Raw genomic sequence first — 21,657 nt, forward strand, 5'->3', positions numbered from 1 at the left:
CCACGTCATAGAAGGTTGCAAATCTTGGCTCAGCACCTCCTGTACACAACTCACTCACCCCAAACCTCTCTGCACTGCGAAAGTCGTCTTTTAAAGAGATGTACATTTGTGTCCAGAAACTAGCCCTCTGCAGCCGCGGAGGCTAATATTTAAAAGGCTAAATCAACTGAGGTCAACATTGGATAAGCTGCAGAAGCCAGCAACTGCCAATACCAAAGTGGCAAAATTGCCTTTGCTTTGCCTTTTGAAGGCTGATTCCTTGCCAAAGGAGAAATTCTATATACAGTAACTCCTCACTTAATGTTGTAGTTATGTTCCTGAAAAATGCAACTTTAAGTGAAATGATCTTAAGCAAATCCAATTTCCCCATTAGAATTAACGTGAATGGGGGAGTTAGGTTCCAGGGAAGTTTTTTTCACCAGATAAAAAAACATATTATAAATTGTTTGTTTAAAACTTATGCTGTGTATATATATATATATACACACACACACACACACAGAGCATAAGTTTTAAACAAACAATTTAATACTGTACACAACAATTATGATTGTGAAGCTTGGTTGAGGTGGTGAAGTTAGAGGGTGGAAGAAGAGGATGGGATATTTCCCAGGGAATGCCTTACTGCTAAATGATGAACTAGCACTCGGCCGAGCCCTCAAGGGTTAACACATTGTTAATGTAGTCTCACATTCAACAAGTCAGCACAAATAGAAGGAGGGGAGACAGCATGGCAAACAGCATGGCAAACTGTGTGTGTGTGAGAGAGATGTGTATTCATAGAATCATAGAATCATAGAATCTCAGGGTTGGAAGGGACCTCAGGAGGTCATCTAGTCCAACCCCCTGCTCAAAGCAGGACCAAACCCAACTAAATCATCCCAGCCAGGGCTTTGTCAAGCCTGACCTTAAAAACCTCTAAGGAAGGAGATTCCACCACCTCCCTAGGTAACCCATTCCAGTTCTTCACCACCCTACTAGTGAAAAAGTTTTTCCTAATATCCAACCTAAACCTCCCCCTCTGCAACTTGAGACCATTACTCCTTGTTCTGTCATCTTCTACCACTGAGAACAGTCTAGATCCATCCTCTTTGGAACCCCCTTTCAGGTAGTTGAAAGCAGCTATCAAATCCCCCCTCATTCTTCTCTTCTGCAGGCTAAACAATCCCAGTTCCCTCAGCCTCTCCTCATAAGTCATGTGTTCCAGCCCCCTAGTCATTTTTGTTGCCCTCCGCTGGACTCTCTCCAATTTATCCACATCCTTCTTGTAGTGTGGGGCCCAAAACTGGACACAGTACTCCAGATGAGGCCTCACCAGTGCTGAGTAGAGGGGAATGATCACATCCCTCGATCTGCTGGAAATGCCCCTACTTATACAACCCAAAATGCCATTAGCCTTCTTGGCAACAAGGGCACACTGTTGACTCATATTCAGCTTTTCGTCCACCGTAACCCCTAGGTCCTTTTCTGCAGAACTGCTGCCCAGCCATTCGGTCCCTAGTCTGTAGCAGTGCATGGGATTCTTCCGTCCTAAGTGCAGGACTCTGCACTTGTCCTTGTTGAACCTCATCATATTTCTTCTGGCCCAATCCTCTAATTTGTCTAGGTCCCTCTGTATCCTAGCCCTACCCTCCAGCGTATCAACCACTGCTCCCAGTTTAGTGTCATCTGCAAACTTGCTAAGGGTGCAGTCCACACCATCCTCCAGATCGTTAATGAAGATATTGAATAAAACCGGCCCCAGCACCGACCCTTGGGGCACCCCACTTGATACCGGCTGCCAACTAGACATGGAACCATTGATCACTACCCGTTGAGCCCGACCATCTAGCCAGTTTTCTATCCACCTTACCGTCCATTCATCCAGCCCATACTTCTTTAACTTGCTGGCAAGAATACTGTGGGAGACTGTATCAAAAGCTTTGTTAAAGTCCAGAAATAGCACATCCACTGCTTTCCCCTCATCCACAGAGCCGGTTATCTCATCATAGCATGCTATTAGGTTAGTCAGGCATGACTTGCCCTTGGTGAATCCATGCTGACTGTTTCTGATCACTTTCCCCTCCTTTAAGTGGTTCAGAATTGATTCCTTGAGGACCTGTTCCATGATTTTTCCAGGGACTGAGGTGAGACTGACTGGCCTGTAGTTCCCTGGATCTTCCTTCTTCCCTTTTTCAAAGATGGGCACTACATTTTTTTTATTGCTCCTTTAAGTACGCTGACCCCACTCTAAGTACACTGCCTTTAAAAAGATCAGGCAGTTGAGACATCAGCTGTGGCCAGCAAGCTCCCTCTGTCCTGAGCCCTGTTCTGTCCCCACCCTGCTCTATATGGAGAAGGGGTAAGTGCGGGGCAGGAGAAGTAGGGGGGAGGGGGACACCCTGACATTAGCCTCCCTCTTCCCCCCTCCCCTGCACAGCAAGCAGAAGGCTCTGGGAAACAGCTCCAAGGCAGAGGGCAGAAGCAGCACATGGCAGTGGGGGGAGGGACAGCTAAACTGCCAGCAATTGATAGCCTGTTGGGCAGCTGCTGCACAGGGCACTTAGGGGAGTGGGCAGCCAATGGAGGGCTGTTGGCCCACCCTGGTTCCAAGCCCCCACCAGCTAGCGGCAACGGGCTGCTCTTTCTGCAAGCAGTGGACAAAGCAGGCAGCTGCCAAACAACCTTATAAGGAAGCATTGCGCAACTTTAAACGAGCACGTTCCCTAATTGATCAGCTACGTCACAACGAAACAACGTTAACCGGGACGACTTTAAGTGAGGAGTTACTGTATGGATCATTGAGGGCAAGGGGCAGTTTTCATTGTTTCAAATGTATCTTTCTGAAGGTCCGTAACAGACTCTCTTGGATTCTTTGGCAGCTCACTTTAGATGAAAAGGTCATCAATAATCAGCGGTGCATACACGACACGTCCACACCCCATGCGTTAGCTATTTTGAGTGGGATTTTCAAACATGTTGTTCTAACTCTACGCCCACTGAACTCAATAAAATCCCACCCCTTGTTCATGCTATAATGCTATAAAACTTTTTTTTAAAAGTCTCTTTACACCCACCTTAAGATTCGTACGGTGTTACAAAAGAGCCTTAATGTAAATAAGAATCAAGCCTGGTAGCATCATGTGCTCTACATTATTATGTACACTTATTTAGATCTACACACACCTACACATACATGTCAAGTGAGAGGCCTATTTTGGCAGCTCTGTAACTCCTTAAGGGCCAGTGATATATAGCAGGCTTGAAATTATATTACTTTGAGCCTATGCACTGTGTCCCGGGCTCTGTAACGAACCACAGAGTTACCAAAGTATAATTTGTCTCACGTGATGCTTTCGCATTTGGCTACCTCATGACACATTCCTGCAGCACGGCTGGCATGTCATGCACCCAGCGAGGCTCCTGTGATTCTCTTATAGATCTTCCTCTGGGCCAGCAGGGTCTCTGGGGCAAAGGGATAGCGAGACATCAAGCTGTCTCCTCCTGCTTTCACTGCTTCCCTGGGTGGATCTGAGCCCAACATGGAGCAACTGAGAGGAGATGGTGGTAGCAGCTGTGGCTGAGGGGACGGGATCAGGGAGGCTGAGAGGGGCAGAAAAGGGCAGAGGGCCCCAGAGCTGCAGAAGGATTGGCTTCTGCCCCCCTTGCTCCCACTTGGCACCAGTGGGGAAACAGACACAATGAACCAGTGGAGTAGCAATGGGGTAGCGCAGGACAGCATGGTGGGTCTGCTCAGGGACAATCTGCTGCCGATCTTTGCCTCCTGCTCAGGCGGGTGATGAGTGGCCAGCAAGGGAAGGTCCCATGGGAATGAGTTGGGCTGGGAATAGGAGCATGCAGGGTGTCTGGGGCCCTGGGAGGCCCTAATGTTGAAGTCAGCTGGCATGTATTGGAACCCACCCAATCTTAGCGCATTTCAAGGGCTGGCCTCAGCCATGGTGCACCTGTGCTGTGGTACCAGCCCGTGCCATGCTACCTGGGATTATCTGACGGCAAGGGCTGGTACCACAGCACTGCAGGAGACCATGGAGGGGGGAGACCGTGTTTTCAGTAACTTCTTCACCCTGGTTAGAAATAACACATGGTGAGCAGCTCTGAATGGATCTTGGAAGGATTGTGAGACACTGAAATTCCAAAAGGGATTGTTGGTTGTTTGGGGGGCAGTGGATTGTTTTTGTTTTGTAATTCATACATTTCAGTCAGTAATGAGAATGCGTGCAGTACCCATACAAACACTGCTAGGACAGCAAAATTTAGCATGACTGGTAATTGTAAAATGGCTCAGGTTTTTGAGGAGAGCAGGTAACCATAAGAAACCCATAATGACAGCAACTATATATTGTGTAAATCAATGCTTATGCCTGGCTTCACAGTGATTTTTCTAAGACAACCCTCTTTCTAACTCATTAACAACAAAGGTTTAATTTAACGAGCTTCCATTTTAATTTTCAGGTCGGATTGTTATGCAATGGCTAATAAATTGTTCTATGTCGCTTTATCAAAATAAAAGAGCAGTTCATTAAAATAATTATCAGACATTTTGCTCAGCAACTCTTTGACCTTGTTCAGAGGACAGATTAGTTGCAAAGAGTTTCCTCAAGCAAGTAGAACAGGTCTGCAATGCAGCTTAATTGTTGTGGGTAAAGCACACACAGTTTCAAATTCCCAGGAACCTCCCGCTTCAGGAACAAACTGTGTTTCTACAGATGGATGCTGGTGTGCGGAAATGCCACAGTGACTAATGGTTCAGCTGACCTTTGGGTTAGGGCCGGCTGCCAATGGGAAGAGCCAAGCTGTTATTTACATTCACTGGAAAGACAAGAGGAACTGCAGAAACACTGGAAGGCAAATAAAAGGAGGTGTGGAAACATCTACCTTAAGGGACCCAGCAGAAAAGAGACTCTACAGCCCTTCACAATTCCCAGAGGCTGGTCCAGATGTGGAAGCGATTTCCTATGGACCCTCTATCCTTCCCCACCTAGGACCAGTTGAGGGATTAGATATTTGTTGAGACCCTTCTCCCGAAAGGCTCAGATCAGATCTCCTTTCCCAGCCTAGCAACTGAGGGAGGTGTTGTCCTCCACCTTCTCCCTCCCTCCCCCCAAAATATCCCAACGTGCTCTTTTACATTCATGATTTAACCTGGCTGATTGAAAGCCAGACACAAATCCTCTCCATCTGGCAGCTGCATGGGGAGCCCGGTCTACTGCAATTCTTATGGGCTGCACAGCCACAGGGAGGAAGCATGGCTGATACTCTGAACTGGGAGTAGCAGAGAGCCTGAGGCAAGGAGCTCAGCTGCCTGAGCTGTCCTATCCTCCGGCTGCTGTACTGCTTTTAGCCCCCAACCTAGAGGGTTTTTCCATTGTTGGTTCTGCTGCGGGTTGATCTTTCCCCTGTTTGCCTGAAGCAGCAAGAGCGTAACCACAGCCTTGTGCAGTGGATCAGTCCAGCTGAATCGGATCCTGGAGTTCAAACTGTCTGTCTCGCTGGAAATCACGAACGGGAAAGCATTTGAAAGGGAAATGTCTGACCTTTGGTGCCAGCCACTGGAATGTGTAAATGCTCAACAGACAGAGCATCTTACAGACCCAGATCCTAAAAGGGATTACACCGTGACTTGGCATACATTTCTCATCCTGGTACTGTCACAGCATGATACTCACTCCAGGAATTGTCTTGAAATCATCTCCGAGACAGAGAAGCATGACTGAAATATTTTAGTGGCATTCACTGCTTCAGCAGTGCCTTTTTTTTATCTACTTTGTTTAATTTCAAAACTGGCTGCCAGCTTTAGGGTTTCTGTGGTGTTGTTTTATTTTTCTGTTGTCAAGAGACACTCAAAATACCAGTCAAGCTTTACAATTTGCAAGGAAAAGAAACTTCTAAAAAAGCCCTGCAATTCTGAAGCCATTTTGCTAACGATGGAGGGGAATTCGTGACAATTACAAATCTGCTCAAGGCTCCTGCACCAATCACAGCTGAGGAGCTGACTGGTCTCCCCTTGATCTGGGGGCTGAATCTGCATCTACTACCTAGCAAACCACATTTCATCCCAGACTTTCAGAGTTGAGTGAGAAGCCTTTGAAAACAGCGTTTATCCAGAGTTTATGGGACAGTGGGGGAGTACCAGTTCTGCCTCGCGTTGTAACTCTCTGGGTGGGGAAAACGAAGCTCCTCAGCTGGTGCAAACTGTCATAGCTCTGCTGATGTCTGTGGAATGCCATTTGGAATTTACACCAGCTGAGCATTGGCCCCCGGGGGTTTTAATTCATGGCATTTCCCAGAAATGTTGTGTTGAGGTGGGAGAGGCAGCTTCTACAGAAGAAGCCAGAGGTTCTACCTTCCTTAACTACTGATCTGGCTCACTCCCACCAGGCTGCGGCCAATTCTTTCAAAAGTGACTAGTATTTTGGGGTGCCTCAATTTTGGGGTGCCTGACTTGAGGGATCTGAAAGAGGCCTGCTTTTTATTAGTGTGAAGCACCTGCCTGCTGAAATCCAGGCCCCTTGCAGGTATCTCAAGGTGGGTGCCTCAGACCACTGCTCACCTCTGAAAATCTCTCTGTAGGTGTATTTTGGCTGGTTCCCCCTCCAGACAGCGCAGGGGGTGGGGAGAAGCCTGGCCAATTGCTCTGTCCCCTCCTACACACACAAGCTGATCCCGGGACTTGGGAAAGTCTTCTGTGTCCCCTAAGCCTGTATCAGTGGACAGGGATGGGAGCATGGGGCCCCAAAAAGAAACATCCCTGGTCACTAGGGAGGTTAAGGGTGGCAAACTAGCAGAGGGCGTTAACATTAGCCAGAGGAGTTATGGGTAACATAACGAGTTTTTACAAATATATCAAGGGATACTGCTCAAGAGGAAATATTAACAGAAGCCCATTAACAAAGGAGAGGGCGATTAAATGAATGAGGATTACAAAACAGCGAAGACACCAAAACTCTGCGGCTTGGGGCTCTCTTGGGCCTTCGGTGCCATGCCATAGAGGGAAGGAGCAGAATGGCCACCCAAATGAGCATTCAGGCAGAAAAAGTGGGATCCAGAGCATGTGCTTGCCCCTTGCCAGGAGCCTGTCGGAGCTCCAGTCTGCCTCTGCCCCACACCCACACACGGTTGGGGATCTGCGTGTGTGGGTGGTAGGAACGTCAGCGCTGGGAGGGGAGAGAGATGGCAAAGAGGCGTTCTCTGTGGCATGCTAAGCACAACGCTGAGCAAACACCAGCACAGAATTCAGCGTTGGGTGGGCAAAGGCGTATTAGAAGGAGACAATGGAAGGGGCAGGAGGCCCCCCAGGGAGGGATTGGCTTTCCTTGCAGCTATCCCAGAATCCATTGGCAGCAGTTAGCTCAGTAAGTCCCCTGAACTCAATTACATGGAAGCTTTGAGGGTGTCCATGAGCCTGGCCTTGAGGAGAGTTGCCCAGGCATGCTACCCGTACCTCTGTGGACAGGAAACAAACCAGCATAACCTTACAGCTGCCCTCGGCCTGCAATCATGCTGCTCAGGCTGGCTGGCCTCGGCACAGACAGCTTTGTGTCAAAAGAAGCCAGTCTCCTTAGTGAAATAATATCCTGATCCAGCCAGTAACTTTCCAGTTGCTCTGTCGCCATCTCACAGCTATCCCTACAATCGGTCACCATTATACAGCTGTGCGGTATATCCAGTATACCACGCACACAACAATACATAGCGATCAAAGGGGAAAACATCTACTTCCCTTTGTGTGGTGGGGAGGAATGGGGAGAAACAGTGAAATGTACAGATGTTGGCACGGTGTTTTCTGTTAGTTCGTACGAAGGACGCTGAACTGGTTTGACAGCTGACATAAAAAATAATTTGCATTGTGCTTTGATAGGAGTTCATTAAAAAGATATTTCATCCTCTATTGGGAATATGTAGTATAGGAACAAATGTCTCATATCCTGTATATTGGAATCTATGAAAAATTAGTGGCACAATAAAAACGGATATAGACAGAAATCATAGATTTTTCCAATCCTGCTGTTCATTTTGCATTGAAAACTTCTATTGACTTCAGCTGGAGTTGTCAAGAACTGTACGGCTCCAATACAGTCAGGTACTGAAGCATCTGCCTACATTTAATCACATGAGTAGTTCCGCTGAAGTCAATTCAAGTCATTGAAGTCAATGGGACTACTCCCTTGGTTCAAGTTAGACACATGCTGAAAAACCTCGGTGACTCAGGCCCTAAGGATGGACCCTCCATCAGAGGGTAGCTAACTACTGAATTTACTCATATTCAGTGTGTACTTAATTTTTTATGGCCCAAACCCTGAACACCGGGCAGGGTCGGCTCCAGACCCCAGCGCGCCAAGCGCGCGCTTGGGGCGGCATTTTGCCGGGAGGGCGGCAGGCGGCTCCGGCGGACCTTCCATAGTCATGCCTGCGGGAGGTCCACCGGAGCCACGGGACCAGCGGACCTCCCGCAGGCATGCCTGTGGATGCTCCACCGGAGCCGTGGGACCAGCGGACCCTCTGCAGGCACGTCTGCAAGAGGTCCCCCAAAGCCACGGGACCGGCGACCGGCAGCGCGCCCCCTGTGGCATGGCGCCGTGCTTGGGGCGGCCAAATTCCTAGAGCCGCCCCTGACACCGGGGGTGAAATCCAGACCCTACTGAAGTCAGTGGCAAATTTGCCACTGGGCCAAGATTTCACTTCTTGTCTGTATTCATGTTTTATACCACCACCCAGGGAGTTTTCCCGAGAAAGGCCAATTTGCAAAATATGAGTGTAAGCCGAGTTAGAACATCTGGATTTGACCTTTTGTTAGCAAGTCTAATGAGAGTGACTGTGTATAAAGGTACTTGATTCCGCAGTGCATCAGGGGACCTTTTGTACAACACAAATTCTGCTTATTTTTAAACAAATGAGAAAACACTCTGGTACGAAAGAAACCTAATAATGAAACAGGGTCCATGTATATCAGTAGTGCCCCAACTTTCTCTGTCCGCGCCCCCCTCTCCAGTACTTCACAGACGAGGCTTACTCAGCAACGGAGCTTGGGCTGAAGGCAGAGCTGGGAGCTGACGTGAGGAGGGGGGAGAAGCTGGGGCTAGAGGGAATGAGGGCGGAGCTAGGCTGGGGATGGAGCAGAGGTGGAGTAGAGCTGCAGCTGGACTGGGGGCGGAGCTGGGGGCGGAGCAGCACTGCAGCGGGGCTGGAGCCGGACAGAGGACAGACCAGGGAGTGGAGTGGAGCTGTGACTGGGGGCGGAGCTGGGGACGGAGCAGCACTGCAGCGAGGCTTGAGCCGGACGGGGGACAGACCAGGGGGTGGAGTGGAGCTGTGAGTGGGGGCGGAGTGGGGCTCGGTGACGCTCCTTCCCCGCCCCCCCGACCTGCCATGTGCCCCCCCGAATGTTTCTCTGTGTCCCACAGTTTGGGGGCCACTGATCTAGATAGAGATGAAAATCACTGGGAAGTAAACTACATATATGAACAGAAAACGTGTGTTTCTGATTTCAACATATTCATAAAATCAGGATGTCCACATACTGCACTGTTACATGACAGCATTCACGCATTTTCTGGCCTCCACCAAAATATATATATCTAAATAGGTTGAAAAAGTATAAATGCACAGCTTCTTCTCTTACCTTCCACTGAGAAGGAAACCAATAACAACCGCCAACAGGATAACTCCCACTGTTACTGACACAGCAATTATAGGAATCTGGCTCTGATCACTGGACGCAGCTACTGCTGAGATGAGAAACAAAAAATGGAGATTAAGGTTAAAATTATAGCCAGCACTCATAAGAAACTTTATTTCAAGGCTGCCAGAGACACTGCAGTTTCACCAATTCATTAATTGTTTCACAGGTTGGTTGGTTGGTTTTTCCTCATCTATTCTTTTTTGAAAGAAAAATGCAGGGTGGGGGGAAGGGTTCAGTTTTTGGAAACTTGAATTTACCATCCTCATCAAAATGTCACAGAATTTACCTTTCCAAGTGGAATCTGTTTTCCTGGTTGTGCAGCACTAGAAATCAGTCAGGGAGGAGATGGACACCAAAGAAAGTTCCTTTTTGTGTGTGTGTGTGACTATTTAAAGACAAAGTTCACGGATTGAATTCCTATTAGCTGGAAGATGTGACATAACGAAGGTCTCTTAAATAAAAGGCAGATATAATGCCCATGACAAGACTGAATAAAATTACCTCAGCCTTAGGAGTCTTCTGAGGCTCATGCATTAACTCTTTGTAGCACCTCCAGCGTAAGACCAGCTGGTGCTCTTTGGAATAAAGTTGTGATGAAGACTAATCTTTTGATTGATGTCTGTTTACTGTAAGGAAAGCAGAATTGCTTCCAGATTGTGTCCTTTCAAAAATCCCCCTCTGCAGATTGCTTGAGAGGAAGGATTGTTGCATGATTAAGACTAAGGAGACCTCAGTTCAATACCTGGCTCTACCAGCAGCTTCCTGTTAGACCTTTAATAACAGACTTAATATGTCTGTGCCTCAGTCCCCTGTCCGTAAAATGGAGATTATAATAGCACTTAATCTCTGCCTTGTCTGTTTAAATTGTAAACTCTTTGGTGCAGGAACTGTCTCACTATGTGTTTGTACAGAATCTAGCACCATCAGGCCCTGGTCTTGGCTAGGGCCTCTCAGCATTTCTATAATCGATAACAAAAAACTGTCAACTCTTTAGAACCACAGTGTCAGTGTTCAACCAGTAGCTAGGCTCATACTGGAGGTTAAATGCAAGCATTTTAAAATTAATTCAAGCTGTCTCATTTTGGCCTTAAATCATATGACCTTCCTAGTGAACTGCTTGCCTAGAAAACATTAATCATCCTCCTAACTGGGGATAAATGTTATCTGAACCATATTTACATTTTCAGTAAAATGTCATGGTTCCAACAGATAATCAGAATCACTCACCACAGTAGATTGTCCCAGACAGAGTTTAGTATAAATGTTATAGACAATGGTCACTATTTAAAAAAAAATCAAAAATTGCCAGCACTTAACATGCATTGTTTTTTGAGATTACCACAGTGCTTCTATCTCCTTGGGATAGAGATATCTGTAGAATCTCTGCAGTAACAGTTGGCATTCTAGCCTTCATGGTTGCAGAGAAAAGCTTGAAAATGTGAACTCTAAGGGCTGCAATACCACAAAGCAAAGAAAAATTAGCCCAAATTTGGTGTTTTAAAAAATTGCATGAATTTGAACAGGGCTTGGCAGAATTTGATTTCTATACATAATGTTGATGGACAATATAAATGTTCAAGAATTTTTTTTTACATTTTTATCTATTTGTGGGAAATCCTGGGGGTGGTCAAGCAGTAGGGGTAGGGTGTCAAACAATAATTATTTAGTGAGAATAGACACCGAGATTCAAAAAGTTAAAGCTTGATAACCATTAAACACAAATTATCAATAGCATATGTCAAAATATACAAAGCATATAAGCAATAAGCATATATCCTTATATCAAATTCTAAGAAGTTCTCCAGCGGCATTTTCCTGACTCTGATTTCACTCGTCATAGATGGAAACATGCTCTGTCTGTTTGTGTGTGTTCGGTGAGATCAACGTTTACCAACATTCACCGATAACAATCTAAACCTTCCAAGCCTAATTTTAAGACAATCACATAATTTTTAGGAACTCTTGGGGTTGGCAGTTCTGCAAACTGGGTTGAAAAAGTGCTTTCCACTGTGCCTTGGAAAAGGGAGGAGCTGAAGCCCTTAATTTCAAGGGCAGGGGATATTGGCATGTAGAGGTCTCCTTGGAACATGGCTGATCAGGGTCAGACTCACAGTTATTTTGGGTGATAGGCTTCATTACAACCACAAGTAGGGTATGACATGGGGGACACGTTAGCACTTTCCCCGCAAAGGATCAGCAGAAACTGATTGTAGTCAAGCAGGCCTTCAATTAAAAGATGGAAGGGGAAGTGAGTCCTTAATTTTATGGAAGCTATAAAATAATTGAATAAGGGCCAATATTAAATTTTAAAAAACCCATAATGTATTAAACATCGATTTTGCAATAGGTTTCCAAGTAGCACTTTATATGGTAACTCTCTGATTGGCAATTCATTACATGTAGTAGGGCCCAGCTAAAGTACAGTTGATGATTTCACAATGATTGGGCCAGAACATTGTTATTGTCTAACTACTCAAAACCTACACCATCACCTAGAGATTTTACTAGCATCACAAATGTATAGCAGTTCCATTTGTAATGTTATTACTATTTGCTGGGGGATGGAGAAATAAGGCCAAGCTTGCTGGGAGATGTTGGGGGCTCCCATGCAGCAGGGGAGAGCTCAGATGTTAGGAATCACAGAATATCAGGGTTGGAAGAGACCTCAGGAGGTCATCTAGTCCAACCCCCTGCTCAAAGCAGGACCAATTCCCAACTAAATCATCCCAGTCAGGGCTTTGTCAAGCCTGTCCTTAAAAACCTCTAAGGATGGAGATTCCATCACCTCTCTCATTAACCCATTCCAGTGCTCACCACACTCCTAGTGAAAAAGTGTTTCCTAATATCGAAATATCAGGGTTGGAAGAGACCTCAAGAGGTCATCTAGTCCAACCCCCTGCTCAAAGCAGGACCAAACCCAACTAAAGGGGATGAGTAGCAGAGAGAGGGGGACCTGTATGGTGGGGGAGAGGCAGGGGTGGGGTGTAACTGCAGTGGAGGGCTGGAGAGTTAGGTGTATGACGGGGAAGGGGAGCAGCTGGGTAGTAGTGAGCCAGGCTGCTGGAGAGACAAGACAGTTAGCACCAGTAGATGAGAACCTAGAACCCTAATTTAAAAGTAATTCAGGTTAGGATGTGCCCCCACTGCCCTCTTGCCCTGTCGCTAATATCTGCAAGTTGACAACGTTTGGCTTAGACGCTGCAAATAACCACGCTGAGTTTATTGCGCTGACCACTGTAGGGCCCAATCCTGCAAACCTTTGACTGGCACATAACAGAGTCACTGGAGTGACAGGTGACAGGAAGCACGATACGTGCCGATCGCAGAATCCTGCCCGTAAAAACTAAGGGTTGCATTGGGAGGGGAAGCAGAGAAGCTGCCAGATGTTCTGTGTTACAAGGAGCCCTGTTGGCAGATGGCAGGATTCCAAACTGCTGGCTAACATTGCCCAGGTGGGACATTCATTGCTGCTCCATTCAACTGGAACATACTGCTCAGTACTAGAGCTGGCAGCTTCTGTTGGCGCGCTCTAGCCAGCCAGCCGCACTCCTTTCCCACACAAATCAAGCCTCTTGAGCGTGTGATACACCCTGCAGGGTGGTAGCAGCTCATCTCTCCGAATGCTCCTGTGTGCTATGGACGGACGCACACTAGCAACTCAGTGTGAGAGCGGCTAAGAGTGTGTGCAGTATAGGGCCTGCCAATGCACTTTCCCCCTGTGCCCCACTCAGAGCAAGAGCAGGGTTTCCCTTTTACATGTCTGTCGAAATAATACAGTGTCAGCTAGAGCTCTGCTTCCTGCGCGGCATGATCAACATTAAAACACAGGCCTGAGAGCTGCCAATATGAACTGTATTTCCAAAGCCCACTGAAGTCAATGGAGCTGCAGTTGAGCAAAACATTTAAGCACACGCTTAAAACCCATCCCTATTCTGCAAAGCTTTTAAGTGTGTGCTTAAGTCAATGCTGAAGTGCTTTGCTGCATAGGGGTGCAATGCTGAATTGGAGCCATTCCATTGACTTCAGTGAGTTTTGTATCAGACGCTTAATCTTTGTGCCTCAGTTTCTCTAGCTGCAAAATGGGAATATTCAAACAGAGGGGTTTGCAAAAATCAATTACTTAATTAGTGGTTGTAAAGTACTTTGAAACATTATGATGCTATGCCTTGTAAAATATTATTATTATTGTTTTGAGAGCTACAATGAGCATTTCCAAGATTTACACAATAAGTCGTTCAAAACTATTATTTTGGCTTGTGATATTAGGTCATGGTGGCAATGGACCAAATGTGCAATAAGTGCCACTATATTACTTATTAATATTCTCAAACATGATTACTGAACTACTCTAAATTAGAAATTTTTCTACTGCATCCAGACCTTGCCTATCATAATACAGAATTATTTTCCAGCATAATATGGTTTGGTTTCTACTTATAGGACCTGATTATAGTGGTTAATGCAATAAGAAATACATTCAATAGAAAAGGCTTATTGCATTAATGTTTGCATCACTATGCTATTTACACTATGTTAGCTTTGCCACTGACTCCAGAGCTAGGACGTGAAAGGGAACTCTCATTGAAATGACAACATTGTATCTTTTTTAAAGAACTGATGATGACTTTTAAATGAACCAAGGAAGCAGTAATTAAACAGCTGATGAATGTAAATTTATAAGGAAAACATACAGCATGACTTGCTATTCACCAAAGGAATGAACAGTGATGAAACCTCTCTTGCATACAAATAGTATACAAGATTAATAAATGTCACTTGTACAAATTGAAATAGGTACACAGAGTACATATTTTATGACAGTGAAAATTATCACTGACACCACTGCAAAGAATAGGTAAGCAAGGGACAAAAAGTATGTCTCCACCATAGTCTATAAAAGCAACTGAGGCTATGACTACACTGCACTTTTGTCAGTAACATTTTTGTCAGTCAGGGGTGTAAAAAAACACACCCCTGGCTAGCTGTGCACTAAATTAAAGTGCTTAGGACTTTGTCTACATGGCAAACAGCTTAAAACTGATCCTTTAAATATAATCAGGCCCCACACACTCCACAAGTCCATGGAATTCACCCCTGCCACAGAATTACGCTCTGGAACCTGAGCTTCTATTTAAAAAAAAAAATGTGTTCAGCCCTTATGGTTGCTTGAAAACGTGAATGGGTGCAAAGTGATGCAGTGTCACCCACCTGAGCATGCAGGCAGCCTGAATCGGTTGCTCTATGACTTTGCCCCTATGGAATTTAGCATCTGCCCACTGTACCACAGAAGTAAGCATTTCCTCAGAGAATTGGCCAGTTTGCTGCAGTCAGATGCCCAGCACTTTGTTTTCTATGTCCTTACCCTCCCTGGACCTGTCTGCATTTGCCTCTTGCTCTCCAGCTAGAGGAGGGAGCTAACGGGGCTACAGGGCATGCTTCCTGCACCATTACATCGAGCCAGGCAGCAGGGGCGTGTTTGTGGGTGGGGGTAAAGGGTATTTCATGGCTTTAAATTAGTCGATTTAACTGGCTATGAATTTACACAATGGCATCTCTAAATACGCACCAACAGATTTAGGTCCCAAACCCGCAAACATGCAACTGTGACCCTTAAGCACATGCGTTGCTCCATTGAAGTTATGCTAAAAGTTAAGTGTGTGTGTAAAGTGTATATAGGAGTGAGTCTTTAATAGGCCAAATTTTGCCCTCTATTTTATCTGTACTGTTATTATTGGGAGAATTTCGATACCACCTGGGAACTTCAGTCATGGACCAGAACCCTGTTGGGCTAGGTGTTGTACAAACACTGAAGTCACTAGGGCTGTGCAAGAGGGCAGAAAATAGCCCAAGGAAATGATCTGTCATTCGCGCTCAGGACATAATCTTCAAATGCTCAAACTTTAGATACTCAGAAACATTTTTTTTTTATAAACCAAACAGAATAATTAGTCTTCAAGAACTTTTCCCTGCCCCGGGCCAAGGATCACATTTCAGACCTTTTGTTATAGCCCTTCCAAAAAAAAAAAAGTTTTGCTTGACTACGTTGTTGTTGTAAGTTGTAAACTGCATCTTTTCACTTTCAGTAAACTCAAAAACACATGAAAGGATTCCTCTTCTCCTAACCAACCCTCCCTCTCCCCTAAATTTCAGATCAAAAGGTGACATTTTGGAAAAATTAGGAGCACTGGGATGGGGTTGGAAGCAGTTTTTGCAACTTTAACTACAGTGCTTGCTGCAGAAAGATTCTAATGTTCAACGATCTCTTTGATGTCAAAGCTCTTTCTCTTATAGATGCATCACAAGTGATGTTGGGAGGTTTTTCTATTAGAACCTTTTTCTAGCAATATGCTCAGAAGATATTTAAGAGATGTCTCAGAATCCTCCACAGACCACATTAAGAGGTGTGCAACAGTACAAGAGCCTGGTGACGTGTATGCCAGCCTCCCTTCCGCCCTGGCACTAACTTTCAAGGGTTCCATAGGGAATTCCAGACTATGGGAAGAAGAATGCAGTAATAATCCAAAGACACAGTAATGAGTAAATTGCAACATTTCAATGCAAGGGAGACAGCAGTAAACAGACATTTTCTGACCAGCAAGCTTCATAAATTTCCTAAGTTTAAAGATTTCCTGATTTTTCATCTCTCTCTAGATTAAATGAAATGAGGAAACAGGGACCAATATATGTTCACCTGTCCAACCCGCAGCAATGACATGACTGATACTTCTTCACTAAATGGATCAAGTCAGAGAGAGAAAGAGGATGATAGGGAGACTGACAGAGTCCCTTGCAAAGATATTGATCCACTAACTCTTTTCTGGTAATCATTTCGGAGACATGAGCTGACAGTAATTAAAATGACTTACACACTGGGCTGGTTTCAAACTCAAATCTTCGACTGAAGCCACCATATCCTGCTGCCGTGCGCGCTCGGATTTGGAAGATATATGTCGACGCTGGTTTCAAGCCATTCACCATGATCTTCGTCTCTTTTGATTTGATGATGGTGTAACTGGTCTCTTGATCCTTCCCCCCCCACACACAAAAAATGCAGAGTTCAAGCATGTAAACAAAAACACTAGCAAAATACAAATTGCTAATTAACACAGCAGCAATAGTACGAATAATGACTATACCAACATGTCTAGAAAGAATAACTAAACATGTATTAATGAGACTCTCTACCCCACAAAAATCTATACAAAGACTACATACTGCAAAGACATGGGGTCCAATTCTCTATTGCCTGTCACTTTATATAGTCATTTACTCTAGAGTGAAGTGGATGTAAAATATAACAGGTCAGGAATTTTTCCATAAAATGGTGGTGGTGGTGGGGGGGTTAATTGGTGATTTGTTGAAACCGAATCCTTCTCTGGTCCAGGATGGAATTTCTGATTTTGGCCAGAGAACATGAGAGACATCCATCCCCCAGAATAGACAATGGCCCAGTGGTTAGGGCACCCACTCTGGCCCAATAAGAACAAAAGAATGGCTATGCTTGGTCAGATCAATGATCCATCTAGCCCAGTGTCCTGTCTTTTGACAGTGGTCAATGCCGGGTGCTTCAGAGGGAATGAACAGAACAGGGCAATTATCAAGTGATTCCTCCCCTGTCATCCAGTCCCAGCTTCTGGCCCTCAGAGGCTAGGAACATTCTGAGCATGGTGTTGCATTCCTGCCCATTCTGGCTAATAGCCATTGATGGACCTATTCTCCATGAACTTATCTAGTCTTTTTTGAACCCTGTTATAGTTTTGGCCTTCACAACATCCCCTGGCAACAAGTTCCACAAGTTGAATGAATATTTAATTATTTGCCCAAAATTGGAAGACCTCCAGTGGGACAAAGAGACTGACACTTTCTATATACAGCAGGGACTTGAACCTGGTTCTCCTATGTCCTAGGGAAGTGCCCTAATCAATGGGGTGACTCACTCTCTCTTTCTCTTGTTAGTATTTTTTTTCCCCCACAAAAATTCCCAAGGTCAAATTTTCATTCTGATGCAGAATTTAAACAAAACTCAAAACCTCACAATTGTTAATGAAACAGAAGTCTTGTTTTCTGGTCAAACGCCACTGACTCAGGACATAGCATTTTAAATCCACTTTGCACAAGTGTCAACCCACAACTTGAAGGGCCTGATCCTCATTTCTATTCAAGCCACTTTACACTGCTCAGGCAGTGCAAAGGGACCACAAAGTGAGCAGAGGTTATATTTACACTGCCAGAATAATGTAAATAAGAATCAGGGCCAAAGTGTAGGGAGATGGAAAAATCAGTCCCTGATTCACACTAAGGCCACTTTACATCTTTCTGGCAATATAAAGATGCCTTAAAGTGAGCCCCTTCATATGACACAGTGCACCTTGCCAGTGGCCAGAGTGAAAACGAAAATCAGCGCTATTATCTAGATTTTATGCTTGGTTAGAAATACTAACCAAAAATACTGAAAATCAAATACACACAAACAGATATAGCTATCTACACACACACACATACAGATATAATGACACACACTCTTTTTGTATGTGGTGAGGACCTTGTAAATAAATTTGCTTAAATAATCTGCAAGTAAATAAGTTTTGAGTGTAAATGAGCAGTTTGTGGTCGTCTTTGATTTAACATCAGACTCAAATGTTTGGTAATTGCCACTAGAAATATTTACTTACTAAACAATCAGCATCCGATCATGTAAATTACGGGCAACAGCATTGAACACAGTTTTGTTTTTTAATTACTATATCCCTTCAGATCTCCATAATGGTATTTTAAGGTAAACACATGATTTCGAGGCAGATCTTTTAAGGTCTGATGCAAAGTCTCTTGAAGTCAATGGGCGTCTGTCACAGGATGGCTGACCTTTAAGGGGAGTTGGTCCGAGCCTTACCTGTGACCGGGCAAGTGAGTCTAAATGCCAGCAAGTATGAGAGAGTTGTGGGAGGAGTGGTGCACTCCTGTGGCTGGGCCTAAGCGAGGGAGCAGGCCATGTGTAAGGAATGGCTTCTAGGTCTCTGCAGCCTGTTCAGGGAATAGCTTTGCTTGGTGTTAACTTCTGAGTCTGATGTTCAAAGAAGACAACAGTGCCCTGAGCAGACTTTGGATATGGTATTAGCCCTTCCTGGGCTGAGGGAGACAGGCCACCAGCCCCACTAACTTTAATGAGCTGTGGATCAAGCACCCGAGCGATCACCAGAAAACTCCAAACTTAGGGTATTCCATTTTCTAACTAAACCATGGAAAATTTGCCTGCCCAACTAATGGGCCTGGGTTGGACAAAAAATGGAAAAAGCTATTCTGTTTACTTTTAGGAAGTGATTTCTCTTAAAAGAATGTGATTCAAGCCTTAATTTTCTCAGACTCTCAAGACAAATAATTCTTATAACACGGGGACATGCTTTCTTAATTTATTATTGTACAGGGTTGTATGGCAAGAGAATGCAAATTAAGTTAATGACAAATGAGAAGTGCTAAGGATGACATAGCAATTAGCTGAATGAATAGTGGGGAAAATGGGATGTTAATATTAGTTCAAATTCTGACTTGCATTTCAATCCGATTACATTCACAACTCATTCATGTTTGCTTTCTGCAAACTTTTGAGTGCATGAGCTTTACTATTGAAAATACCAAGCTTCAATATTAGCCAAAAGCAAATTTCACACTATATATTCAGTTTTATAATTTACATTTATATTGTTTAGTTACATGAAAAACCTAGCCTCCAATTCAGCAAGGCATTTAGACACATACCTAACTTTAAGCTTCTCCATACTCTCTTTGAAGTCAATGGGACTACACACGTGGAAAACTAAGAACATGCTTAAGTATGTTGTGGATTCAGTGCCCCCAATCAGATAACAGAAACAATATCACATGACTTATGTAAATGACCAAGACAGCGTACATTATGAATGGTTGTAACAGCTATTTATGAACAATTTGCAGACTAAGAACTATTTGATGAAGATATTTGAGAATAATTTGAATAAAACTTGTGAACTATTTAAAGACAATTTGCAAACACAACAAAAGAAAAAAAAATAATCATGCGTTTTTCATTATTACTGGCTCATCATTAATGGTGATGATAGTAGGCTAAAACTTTGGAGATAATTTACCCCAGTCTAGTCAAAGGAAAGTGCGAAATGTACCACAGCATAAGGTTTGTGACACATGTAACAAAAGAATTAATGATTGTTTATTTCAAGCAAAGACAAATTCTAGTTCCTTGCTTCATATCTCATCACAAAATCACCATTTTGAAATAGCTACATTTCCAATGCCGAGGAAAGTTCAATTTCAATCGACACTTCAAAAATAACAGGGACACTTCAAATGTGCACACAAATCTTCCCTATGTTAAGTTCTCCTCACACATTCTATGGGTCATCTCAATTATCACTTCAAAGGTTTTTTTTTCTCCTGCTGACAATAGCTCATCTCAACTGATTGGACTCTTCTAGTTGGTATGGCTACTTCCACCTTTTCATGTTCTCTGTATGTATAAATATCTCCTGTCTGTGTGTTCCATTCTATGCATCCGATGAAGTGCATAGCCCACGAAAGCTTATGCTGAAATAAATTTGTTAGTCTCTAAGGTGCCACAAGGACTCCTGTTCTTTTTGTGGATACAGACTAACACGGCTGCTACTCTGAAACAAATCTTAAAGCACTTCATCTACTGAATATGGAGACAAAGAAGGTGAGTAATTCTTCAGAGCAAATCTTTCCTGGAACTATGCCTAAATCAAAAGAAATTGATCAACCAAAAGTCTTTTCTCTCTACAATGTCAGTGTTACTTGGACTCACTGGAGCAGTGGTATTGGGTCCTATCCGGAAATGCATTGCATACCCCCTGGCAGCCCTGCGAAGCTGAGACACAATCCCTCCCCCAGAGACGAGCTATACCCTACAGTACAATCCAGCCCGATGTTGGGACTGCCCATTGCATGCCTTATAAAATAACCCAGGACAAAGCGAGAAACCTGGGCTGGCACATATGGACAAGTTAAACTGAGGGATCTCTAGGGTGGGAGGGAGCGAGGGGGGAACAGTTGTGCAGCTGACTGTATCAGCTATGGCCTCACACAGCACTGATTCTGTGGACAATGGCAGCACAGCTGGTTTGCTGGAGAACAATCAGTGAAAGGGTTAAAGGCCAACCTTCTTGTTTTTACTGTTCTCTAAACACAGCTTGTTGCATTCATCTAATGTACTTTACACAATTTGAGAAATATAACCTCAATTACCAGGCTTCTCTTGTGTGATACATTCTTACATTCTATTTCACTAACCATCCACATTTAGCAGTGGACATACATTTCGCATACACGGCTCTAAAATGAATCAAGTCTTTTCCAAGGGATTAAGGACCCAGTCCTGGAAGGAGCTGAGTAGGACTGGTCTAAATTTTTCTGTTATTTTTTTTTTCAACAGAAAACTGAGTTTTCAACTAAAGTTATTTTTTTGCTGAAAAGTGCTTTCTTCAGAAAGTTTAGATTTTTCATTAAAAAAAATACAAATGCTCCAAAACCAAAATATTTTTTTCAGATGAAAACTGAAATATTTTTATTTGGCTATTTATCCTGGTGCCTCATGGGAGTTGTTGTTTGGTTTTCTCTTGTCCCTTCTTCTCTGTGGGCCGAGCTCCCCAGCCAGACTTTATCTCCCATGATTCACCATGGCCAGGGGCTCCCTTGATGTATCAGAGGGGAGATTGTTGTGCATCATGGGAGATGTATTCTGAACAAGGAGCCTGGCCTATAGAAGAGAATGGGAGAGTGAGGAACCTGAACTACAACTCCCACAAAAGGGGCATTTCAGAATCAAAACATTTATTTTTAATTATTTCACCAAATAGTTGGGATTTTCCATGGGAACCCCCCCCCCCCCGCCATTTTCCAACCAGCTCAGTAGCCATGCACCCTCAGCACTTGTTGACTTCATTGGGACTTGAGGACATTCAGCAATTCAC

General features: G+C 44.3%; 1 protein-coding gene across 4 annotated transcripts in view; it reads right to left on the bottom strand.

The window, feature by feature from the left end:
- EPHA5 (EPH receptor A5) overlaps positions 1 to 21,657 on the bottom strand; it is a 340,760-nt gene that overhangs the window by 69,209 nt on the left and 249,894 nt on the right. For all 4 annotated transcript variants that reach the window (XM_045018677.1, XM_045018676.1, XM_045018675.1 and 1 more), the window contains 2 exons: positions 16,546 to 16,705; positions 9,620 to 9,725 (listed from right to left, as the gene is read on the bottom strand). In XM_045018677.1, coding sequence (XP_044874612.1) covers positions 9,620 to 9,725; positions 16,546 to 16,705 — 266 coding nt within the window. The remainder of the gene's footprint in view (positions 1 to 9,619; positions 9,726 to 16,545; positions 16,706 to 21,657) is intronic.

The sequence above is a fragment of the Mauremys mutica genome, chromosome 5 (genome assembly GCF_020497125.1).
Source record: "Mauremys mutica isolate MM-2020 ecotype Southern chromosome 5, ASM2049712v1, whole genome shotgun sequence".
NCBI classification, from domain to species: Eukaryota; Metazoa; Chordata; order Testudines; family Geoemydidae; genus Mauremys; species Mauremys mutica.